This window comes from Sabethes cyaneus, chromosome 3, assembly GCF_943734655.1.
Source record: "Sabethes cyaneus chromosome 3, idSabCyanKW18_F2, whole genome shotgun sequence".
NCBI classification, from domain to species: Eukaryota; Metazoa; Arthropoda; class Insecta; order Diptera; family Culicidae; genus Sabethes; species Sabethes cyaneus.
In genome coordinates this window covers 217,000,862-217,012,586 of record NC_071355.1, presented here as the reverse complement: position 1 = coordinate 217,012,586, position 11,725 = coordinate 217,000,862, and the positions used below count along the sequence as shown (strand labels likewise).

The following is an 11,725-nucleotide window of genomic DNA, read 5'->3' as shown; positions in this document are numbered from 1 at the left end:
CTACTGAGTGGGTAATATTCCTCCAAGTCTATCGCTTTACGCCTGGGACGGACGAGTTATTGACCTAGGAAAACTTGTTCTGTGATTTCAGAAACGACTTGAGTGAGCAATCATCTAGGTGAGCGATATACCTCCGTGTCTTGCGCATTGCGTCTGGGACGGCGGGGACACTTATCCAGGAAAACTCTCTCTGGTATAGATAAATGGATTAAAAACAAGCTGTCAACTAAGTGAGCGATATCCCGCCAAGTCTGTCGCATTGCGGCTGGGACGGACGGTCACTCACCCGGAAATGCTCTCTCTGAAATCTGTAGGAGAAACGGCGATGCGGTCGACTGGGGAAGTGATATCCCTCCACGTCTGACGTTTACATCTGAACCGGAGGGGTGACTCGCGGAAAGGCGGTTTCTAACACAATCACGAAGACTCAGATGCATGCGTAATAACCCTCCAAGTGTGGCGCTTTGCGTATGGGACGGAGGGGTTAACACCACCATTGCAGCGGTCCAGGAGAGCACACAACAAAAAGCGAGAATAAGCCTGAGGAAAGATACACCAGTCTTAGATAATACGCAAGTAGTTTAGCTTTAAGTATTGATTGTTGGGAATGGGAATATAAACCTTACAGTTTTATATGCAAATAGGAGTTTTACGTGAGCAACATTCTCCTTAAAGTTGATAACCGTTCATCTTTTAAATTCCCGGTTCAAACTCGAAAGGAGTGGTCAACTGTTGTCGTTCGGTTTTCTCTTGAAGTTTGGTACTGACAATCTCGGTCATCGAGGATTTGGCAATACAATTATCCTTGGTATAATAAACCCATTTAGTGGTTCGTTCCAGCGGTATCTGTGGGTGATCGAGTATCGGATTGAAGGTAGCAATAGTCGTGACGCAAACCAGTTTCCATAGTGCACATTTTCCCTTCCCCATCAACTGAGCGAGTTAAAGGCTAACAAGCTTAAAGTATGATTCTGATCGGAACGAAATTTCTGATCGAAACGAGTCCAGTCGGTATGCAGAGTCGAGGCTAATCATATATTGAATTGTTTATTTAATATAGGGGGAGGATGTGTCATCCTGATATTTATACCATATTAGATGATTTGCCTGGAATGTGTAATGTGTGTTGTTTACACACAATTTGGGTACTTGCGGGTGGCGTGTATCTGAGACAAAGAGAAAGTGACGGAGTTGGTTGACAGATGAAAAATAAGGTCGGAGATTCACCACGACGGGGATTCACCAAAAATGCTCTTCTGTATGACGTCAAATATTTCGGTTTTAGTTTAGTTTTCAGGTATTATTTGACTTTATTACTTTAATACCTTGAAGCTGGGTCTGTACAATTTTTGCAAGATAAAGATTCCATATTAAGAAAAGGAAACAGGTAGCCTTTGTGAGAAACAAGTAAGATTGAATTTTTAACAGTTTGTTTTATTATAAATTTAAAAGCATTGTAAAAGAATAAAGAAATTAAATTACTGTATAAATAGTCTTACAATTAAAGCTATTCCTATTTTATCGATATCGAGTAGGTACCAACCAACCCATATCGATGCATCCTACGCTGAAGTTCTCAGCCATGTCGTGCGGTAGTATTCTGCATCCCTGATACACACACGACATATATTGGTGCAAGTTTAAAGCTTTGTTACCAACAGACTCTATCCTTAGCTTAATAGTAAAATTAGCGCGTAAAATGTTCCACTTTAGTGTCAATCAGTCTTCTTCAATCAGGAAGATGGGTTGCGGTCAGTTTACCAGGGCATCGGTAAATGCATTCCTTCAGCGGTAGCTCTCCAATTTCGTACATTTTCAACGAGGCGAATGCTGCCTTCGAATGTCCACTACCGTTGAAAGGGATCGTTGCATCCCGACCGGCATTTTCCAACAGTACGTCGTGGCCACCGGGGTGCTGCAAGAATAGTGGGATATAAAAGATTTAGTATTTAAGTAACAAAAGTAAAGAAGTGTGTTAGATTTTGTTGGATGTTGACAGAGAATAATTATATTTATAATCGTTCGAACAAAGAGTGCAAATCAGAATAATATTTTTTTTTTCGAATGCGTTTCCAAGAACAAATTGAGATAAGACGAAGATACTACAATCTCAGTACATGAATCTAAACCATTAACGTCATGAGAAGCGTGTTTTATTTTCATTTGCATAACCTTCGATAATGCGCAATATTGGGGTTAGCCGAAAATTAATCAAAACCTGCTACTTTGTTTGAGCGCTGCTTACTTAGCAAAATTTGAAGTTGATAAGGCAGTAGTTTTAACTCCAGTGCCTTCTTATGCATTTGTTTACTCTGTGGATTCTGAGGGTCAATAAACATGCAGTGCGAAAAACGAAACGGTTGGTTTGTCTATATTTATAAAGCATTATAAAATTATTAATCATGTCATTTTTATTGGGCTGCTCGTGAGACTTTGTGGTTTGTGGTGTCAATCGGTTAACTGCAATACGTTTGTGGTTTGTTGGATAGACTTCTCGTCTGATCGACAGTGGATTTCAGACTGAAAATTTTTGATCATCTGCTCTGGGGTACTGTGTACCATTTAGCCTATCGTTATTCGCATTGGCAAATAAATAAGTATACGATATATCGTTAATTATAATCGGTAAAATAATATAAAAATAATATAAAAATATTATTTTAACCACTTTCAGTCGACTTTCATACTCGTTTATTGGTTTGTTTTGGGTCTTCACAACATAGACATATATTTAGTGGGGGACATGGCCTAACTCTTCTCGTATATAGATAACTATTTTCCTTATCTGCTTTAGCGAGAGCTTTTCCAGGTCAAGTTTAGCTTAGCCAATTACGTAAGATATCTCTGTCAGTGTCTTGTCCCAGTGACAGGAATTTACAGCAGTCAATAACCTGTGTTATCTCTACGAGCTGTGAGCTTACAACAGATGATGTGGAGGGAATATTTTGTATTTTTTGTATATATAAATGAGCTTTGACGTGCTTCATCACTTGCTGGAGTTGACCTTATTTCAAATGATCCTTGTGGGAGGTAAGCGGGTTCTGATTCGAAGTCAAGCTTTATTTTTGAACTTATGTACGATTTATTAAGATTATGATTATTATTCATGATCTCGCGTTGTCTTTGCTCTACAAAATATTCATGGTATCATGATTATTATTCATAATAAATATGCTAAGATAAAAACATTTGACTTATTATCGATATTGAATTAGTTCTCGTGTGTTCGTTGCAACTGTGAAAAATAGTCGCATGGAGTGTTTTGTTACCCTTTTCTTCTAGTTAGTTTTAGAAAACTTACTCGATCAGCCAACTTAAAATCCCAAAAAGAAGTGTTATGAGTGAGAAATTTTGAGTTAGAAACTTGACTTTTCATACGGCAGATTTCGCAGTCAGCTAGTTACTAGAGTGCAGGACAATTGCAAGCCTTTTGCTATAATCTTATTGACTTTAGCAAACTCTGCAGCTCTGTTGTAGCGCAGTCTCTGCTGATGCAGCGCAGTTAAATGAATCATAATTGAGTAAGTGATCGTGCCATGTCTATCTAAAATAAACAAAGTTCTAAATATAACTTATATGCATAAAAAAATATTTTGAAATTTTTAATCATTTTGATGTTTGTTTTTCTACTGCAGGTTATCTTCCATGTTAAGTCAAATCAAAGTCAAATTTGGATGACCCTAATGGATTTACGGGTTATTGGCGAGTTCTACGAAAAGGTCCAGAGTACTTCTCTACTGGCAATTTCGGTGGTCGATATGGAATGGTTTGGATTGGGTTTTGTATATGGGCACTAGCGTAGCATAAACATAAACAAAAAATTTCCAATAATCTAGACTTCATGTTCTACTTCAAATCGGGCTTCAGCTTGTCAGGAAATTAGACACGAACCTTTACTTGAAATCGAACTTAAAATAGAATTTGAAATTTTACTGAAGATTGGAGTCAAATTAGACTTGGAATCGGAATGAAATCAAGCCTGAAATTGGACTTGAAATTGAACATAAATAGGATTTAAATTGGACTTCAAATTGGATTTGAATTTAGAGTTAAAATCGGTCGTGAAATTGAATTTGAAAATATACTTGAAATTCACGTATTGGAAATAGAATTGCATTTGAAACTGGACAAATAGTTTCATATTGGATTTGAAATAACACTTGGAATTAGATTTGAAATTGGACTTCAAACTATACTTGAAATTGGATATGAAAAAAAGCTTTGGACTTAAACGTCCTTTCCAAGACTTGACTCTTAAAATTGGATTTGAAATGAGAATTAAAATAAGAGTTGAAACGGGACTTCAAATTTTACTAGAAATTGGATTTTTTTTGTTAGATTATAGTCACGTTAATACTTTTAGGTCATTCGTGACTTCTGTGGGGTTGGGATTTGAACCCGGGTCCTCGGCGTGAGAGGCTTGAATGCTAACCAATACACCGGGACTGACCCAGAAATTAGAATTAAATTAGTTAGGTTTAAAAATTGTGCTTGAAACCGAACATGCAATTGGTATTGGAATTTGATTAGACTTGAAACGAAACATTATTTGATATTGTACGTGAAATTGGACCCATTTTTACGCATTTTATTTAATTATCACAAAAATGGTGGCCGGTTAGGTTGAAAATTCCGGATTTTTGGTTGCAATTGGATAAACATAGAAATTGGAATAGAAACATTGAAATTGGACTCGATGACTTGAAACTGGACTAAAACCTAGGGTTGAAATTCAACTTTGAATCGGACATAAAATCGGACTTGACAGAGGGCATTAAATTAGATTTGAATTTGGAGTAATTTGGGCTTTTATTTCAAATTAAGCTGGAAATTTGACTAAAAGTTGGATTTGAAATAGGACTTGAATTTGGAATAATTTGGACCGGAAGTTTTAGTTAGAATTAGACATGAAATCGGACTTGCAAAGAATTTGAAGTTATTATGGACTCTAAATTGGATTTGAAAATAAAGTTGAAATTGGATTTGAAATTCAGTTTGAAATTGAACACAAAAAAAATTTGAATTGAAATTAAATTGGACTTGAGATTAGACTTGGAATTACGTTTGAAACTAGAATTCCAGTTGTAGTAGAAATTAGACTGGACTTTAAAATTGGAAGTATTGGAATTGGAATTAATTAGACTTATAATGGGGAGTAAAACCGGATATGTAATGGGACTTGACATTGGACCTTTTTTCTCTTTGCTCTCCGGGTTTTCATTTTATCTCTAGGTTTTTCATCTTTTTCTATGATCTGTTTTTTCAGTTATTCTTTTCTTCTTTTTTGTTCAATTTTCCGTCTCAATCTCAATATATCCAATTTTTCTCTTTTTATATCCCGTTCAATCTCTATTTCGCGTTGTTTCGTTTACTCCATTGGTTTTCTTTTTTTTCTCTCCTTATTCTTATTTTGCTTATAGGTTTCTCTTGTTTTCTGTTCCGTTTTTCCTCTTTTTCTTTCCCGATTCCCATCTATTTGTTTTGTTTTTCTTCCTTTTATATCTCGTATTCCTTTTTTCTGCCCGCAGTTTCCGATGTCTTCTCTTTTCCTGTCTGGTTTTTGCTATTTACTGTCCCGTTAAGTAGTTTTATAAGTTAAGTACTTATTATGTATTGCCTTTTTTCCTTTTCTGTCACGTTTTGTTTTTATTTTCTGTTTTATCCCGTTTGTCTAGTTTTTGACACGTTCTTCTGCGTGATTTTTTCCGATTTTTTTTTATCTTTTTGTCTCATTTTTTCCGTTTTGCTTCTTTTTCGAGCAGCACGATATTGACTACCTCTAGAGTATGAAATGAGGATGGCTATTGAGAAGAAGCGTCAAACATAGCTCTAGCCATTCTAGGTCTCTTACTAGCGCCTCCTCGTGGCCATACTCGGTAATGCTTGAAAATTAGTAGCTAGGGTTTGCTAGAGTTGAATGTCCGAAAGTAGTAGTAAAATTCATATGATTCTAGTGTTACTTTCTGGCGTGGCTTGCTGGCAGAAAAATAAAGCCGGGATGTGCGGCAAGTACTCAGTCATTCTTAGTGGGTTTTTGGACTGTCAGTAGAGCTAACACCTTTTATAGCCCGAAGTTAATATAATTGCAGAGACTAATCATCACTGCAGTTATCTTTTTTTTCTTCATAATATCACTGCTGGACAGTGGGAGATAGAAAGGGTCTACACACACAGCAGGATACGGACAACCTCTAGTTCCATCGTTACTCCATCTTTGAAGGATGCTGAAGAGGAAGATCGAAGGAAAAGTGGCTACACCGCTGCGTGCGCTGGGCCAGAAGGTCGGTGCAACCGGCCAAACACTGAAAAAGTATTTGGCGAACATGGACATACATGTCAGGAAGCGGCAGTCTCGTCTACAGAGACTGTAGATTACAGAGGCGACAAGGCACTCAAAAACCGATAAATTTTCTATAAAATAAAAGTAACTCTCCGGTTTGATTCAAAATTTAGCGGATTAGCGGGGGAGGTTTGGTTAACGTTACATAATTTACTGGGGGGGCAAGCGTTACTTAATGTTACATAGGGGAGGGAGGGGGTAAAAAACCGGAATTTTTGCGTTACGTAATTTGTGTACCACACCTAACTTACTCAAGGAACCTTTTATTTTTAATAATTCATAAAAAGTTTCTAAAATTTAGGAAAATCTGCTCAAAAAATGTTCTCGGTCGAGATGGCGTCTCTCTATCTATGACAGGCTCTCTAGTTTTGAAGGTTCTCAAATCGGTGTTTTGACAAGTCTCCTGTTTGATTGGACTTATTGGAGTACCTTTTGACAACTGATTCTGTTCGATTGGAATTTTCGGTTTGAGATGGCGACTCTCTAAGGTTCTCTAGCTCCGGACTGGCCGTGAACGGGGAAATTTATAGTACAAAGTGCCTGCCGGAAGTTGCGTCGTTCATCAACAAATACTATAAGGGCGAAGACGCGGTGTTCTGGTCGGATCTGGCGTCGGCCTACTACTCGAAGCGATCGTTGGTGGAGATGGAGCGGCTGAATATCGACGTCGGCGAACCCGCCCAACGTCCCCTGCGTCACATCGAGAATTTCTGGGCAAACCTGAAGCGTAAGAGCTACTCCAACAATTTTGTCCAAAAACTGAGGAGGAATTGATAAATAAAACGAAGAAAAGGCTGAAAAACATGCCTTTACGCATGCTTTTGTCCGCCGTGGCGAATGTTCCGGTTAAATTGTTGCTCTGGAAGCTCGCCGTTCATATTTTTTAGTTTTGCTGCGTTCAATACTCTTCTATAATCCAAATCCATGACGATGCCGCCGGCATAAAGCAACATTATAAATTTGTCTCGAAATCGGTGGACCATGATTTAGAACTTTCGCCAAGTTAGATAAAAAAGGAAATGATTACTATAAGTCTTGGTGAGTAGAACATTGAGAAAAATGTACAATCGTCAGGTTAAAGACAGTTTAAAGCAAGTTATCGATTAAAATCGTTTCTTGATGACTTTCTTGAAATCTCATGATGCTGTTTTGACCGGATTTGGAATCCTGCCACTTAGACTGCTGGATATTTTCCAGAATTATCGTATAAAATTGGCTGAAGGGTTCCAGAATTTAATAATACTTTGTATATGCACACAGTTAATGGAATTATAAATGAATAAAAAAATATCTCAGGCATAACTTCAAGGAAGTTGCTTGTCCAACCCGAAAAATGTTTAGACCTGATTGGGAATCGAACTCGTTGTTACTACAATAGTTGACTGAACAACACTGAGAATTTGTTTTAGAGCGAAATTATAGAACAACAAAACAATCACAATCACAATCTATAAAGCATCGTCAAACTTATTTAATAAATACATTGAATAGATTGAGATAACACGCCTCGACTTCGATTGTTTTTACAAATATAACCTAATTAACTATTATTGAAGAATATTTTAAAAACACGCGTCAATTTTACAGCATTTTCGCAGCGCCGCCAGTCTTAGAATATTGATTGGAATTTTGTTGATTTCAGATAATCGCCGTCACCGCAATGTTTGTCGATTTAATCGACGTTTTTCGGCGAAATAAGTATGAAGATTTTTAAATACCAGTTAGACCGGACGTTTCGAGCTACTGCTGGTCTTCGCTCATCATCTGCGGACAGCTTTTTTCGCCCATTGGGTTTTACTTGGTTTATCTTTTTCCTGGTATTTAAAAATCTTCATAGGTACTTATTTCGCCGAAAAACGACGATAAAATCGAACAAACATGATTGGATTTTTTCAACTCATTATAAAGATGTCACACGAACTTCATGGTTGTTATGCGCATTTACTTGATCCTAGTGTTCACTATTTTCATTCCGAAAGAACAAAACAACAATACACTATCACATCACTCACCAACTGCAGAAAACTGGTGATGTCGTACACCCGATCAAACAGCACAATCCAGCAGTCGTTAGGCGTGTCGTGATAAGACACTTCGTCCAGCGTGATTTGTTTTCTGTACCGTAGGTTGTTGTTTCGATCACCGCTAGGGGTCGTACTAAGTCTGAGTGCCGTCATCGCTAACTGCAGAAAGCTGGCGCTCTGCTGCTCGCTAACAACAGGGACGATGGTTGCGTCATCCGTTTCCACGCTCACGAGGACCTGTGTGTCCACAGTAGACATTGCACCTACCACGAGGGAACGATTTGCCCAAAAATGAATTGATAGATAGCGCGCTACGAGACACTGCAGGATGTGACCACTTCCGACGGTGAAATAGCACTGATAGGTTGTTGTGAGTTTTCAGCGTGTTTTATAAACATACTTTTCGTTATTTGATATGGATTCGGGTGCGGGGTGTGTAAGTATTCCACCGGGCAAGGCAAGGGTGACGCGGATCCTTGGATGCATTTGCAACTGGGGTACGAGGTGTGACTAGACAAGCGGGTTGAAATAGGTTGCTGGTAAACCAGATTACCGCTATTCAATTGCGAATAAAGGTTTCCCAGTTGGTAAATGAATTAGTTTCGAATTACTAATGTTACTATCTATCTGTGAAGACAGTGAGGTTGTACTGGGCGACGGTTTATGGTGTTGATACAATCGGTTTGCAGGAATTTTCGATTCGGTAACCACCTTACTATCAGTTTGGCACGTTAAACGCGTGCGATGACTTTTTGAAGATAGTCGCGGGTGTTATGCAGTATCATCCGGTGGCGTAATACCTGTAATTGTCTACTGTTTTTAAACCTGCGATGCAATCTTTGTAGCAGTCCAGAGACCTGATTATATTTTATTTTAGCTGTTTTGAGTATTATAGCAGGTGTGACCAGCCCGTTGCAGTTCACTTACTCTTATATTTCTCCATAATATATGCATGTACGTGTCAATGACACTGACTATAGCTATCGAGACACAGACGAGACGCATGAGAAGTTGGTACGCATAGGGTAAATAGAAGTGTTTTAGTCTTTCGTAGAATGCATTTGCGTGTTGAAGTCAAAATTACTCAACTTTACCCTATGCTGGAGCTCTCTAATAGTTTCGTCACGATACCATCGAAAGGATAGTGTTTCACGTCCTCGTTCTAAATCGTCCACCGAAACGATATCCAATAGTGGTTTGGTGCGACACGAGACAGCGGAAAATAGTTAGACTAGCTTTCGCTGTTCTTTCTTTTACCCGGTAGTTGGTCTAGAGGCATTTCGTTCTATATTAGTACGAGCTGGATACAACTTTGACTTCGACAGTACATAACTGACGATAACGTTGTAATAATTAGTCAAATCCAATTGTGCGGTCTATGCCGGCAATGCGGCGACGACTGTTGAGCATATCTATATTCTCTGTCGTGTAGGTTTGTACGGATTCCTTGGTTAAAGAAATTTGATATCTCGAAGTACTTTATATGCTTAACACGGACATGATCTGCATTGTGTGTGGGTAGAGTAGGTCTTCCTAATGTTAATGTTTAGAAATGTGTTTAAATCGATCTAGTCCTATCGATATCAGGAACATTTATATTGCACGCGTAAACAGTATTGACGGTAACAATCATGCTCGCTAATATTCCCAAAACTATTTGTATAATTCATATCTACAGTCTGCTTGTCTGTGGTTGCTTGAACGTTTAACGACTTGGCGCTTATGCGCCGTAGTTATTTCAGCAATCAAAGGTGATTGGAATAGTAATTATCGCGCCGAAACTGAAATAATTTGCGTGGAATAGCTTTTTTCAAAGTTTATTTTTGTAGATATTAATCAAAAGTAGGTACTTCAATTCAAAATCGTTGTGACATTAATGAAACATAATTCCATCCACAGTGATAAAATTCTTTAGAATTAATGATAAGTGTAGACTATTCAGAAGGAGACATAAGTAGCGTAATCGTTTCGTTTATCAGGATTCCAACAACCTTACCAGTCGAAATTTGCCATTAAATTATGTAATTGATGTATAGTATGTTTGGATTCTAAATTGTATAACAAGTAGGTAAATAGCTATCCTAGGATTTTCAGAAATTTTAGATTGAATTCATTTGTGTTGTGTCTGTACAGTTTGTGGTAGAAGCATGGCGTAGTTGGTGCATAGTTCAGTAGTAAACAAAAACATTGATCTATTAGAACGAGATTCAAGCGTCACCGGCTGTCGGCAAAAAATGTATTCGAACGTGCTGCCATTCAGAAACAAAATTCGTTCTTTCTAAGCGCGCAAAATCTGGACAAGAGCGATAGCGAGTTCTTATCAGTTCGAGCTTCCTAATTTTATTTTATTTCTCTGGTTGATTCACGCGCTAGCATAATGGATGAGCATCCTGTTACTACGATGAGTCGCAAAAATGAAAAGAATGTAGTAACAAAAAACGTGCAAAGTGAAAAGAACCACATTATTATTTTATTGCTGTCTAAACATTTAACTTACTTTTGTTACGAATTTCACGAAGAAAGCGAAAAAATATTCAACGTCGCAGTAATGCTATTTTTGTATATTCAAGACCTTTGATAACCGAATATGAATTAATGGGAATTTAACTGTAGGGCACGGCAAGGATCATTTCTAATTAACTTAACGTTCCTTCGTTAAACTTTTTGGTAGAATCTGTATATAGAGAATAATAACGTAGATAACGTAGATGTAACTTGTCAATATTGAAATACAATGTAAAAGTTATCCAAGTGCCGTCGCACGAAAAGTGCTACAACAGTATGTCTTATAAGTCTGCCTTTTTTAAAATATATTTTAACATATTTTAATACATCTTAGCTTCGAATAGCCATTTTGAAAGACATGTTGTAAAACCAATATTTGATTACCTCCCACCTTTCTAAATGTTTACAAATGCTTTTGATTTATTCCTATCTTGAAGGCGTGTCATCAAAATGGTGTTAGTGTTCTATCTATGTTTCTTATCAGCAGCGTGAACATTAGTATAAATATTCTGAAATTAAGAAATATGGAATACAGTGAATTTGTATGTACTTGCAACATTTGGAAACCGACGGTTGATGTAAAATAATCATTTAGTTTTTTGCTATAATTTAATATTTCCCCGATACTATCTGGATCTGGTTGACAGGATATCGGTGGTACAGACTGCACGCGAGTACAATGCGATGGTTCCATACACGTTAGGTTAATTAACAGGCCCTCGGGTTTGCAGCATTTCGTATCAAATATTCGAACAACAGAACAGAGGCGGCTTTCAAAGTCAGAATTATCAGATAATCGGCGCTTAGTGACTGGGGAACGTCTGTAGTTGTATTTATATTGAACTAGAAATTTACT

At 37.6% G+C, this 11,725-nt stretch overlaps 1 protein-coding gene across 1 annotated transcript; it reads right to left on the bottom strand.

Annotated features, from left to right (window-relative positions):
* Positions 1–1,729: 1,729 nt before the first annotated feature.
* On the bottom strand, positions 1,730–8,622 carry LOC128740704 (uncharacterized). Its single transcript, XM_053836268.1, has 2 exons — positions 8,353–8,622; positions 1,730–1,915 (listed from the first exon to the last, which is right to left on the bottom strand). The coding sequence occupies exons 1-2, from the start codon at positions 8,620–8,622 to the stop codon at positions 1,730–1,732; spliced, it is 456 nt and encodes a 151-aa protein (XP_053692243.1).
* Between the last annotated feature and the right edge of the window lie 3,103 nt (positions 8,623–11,725).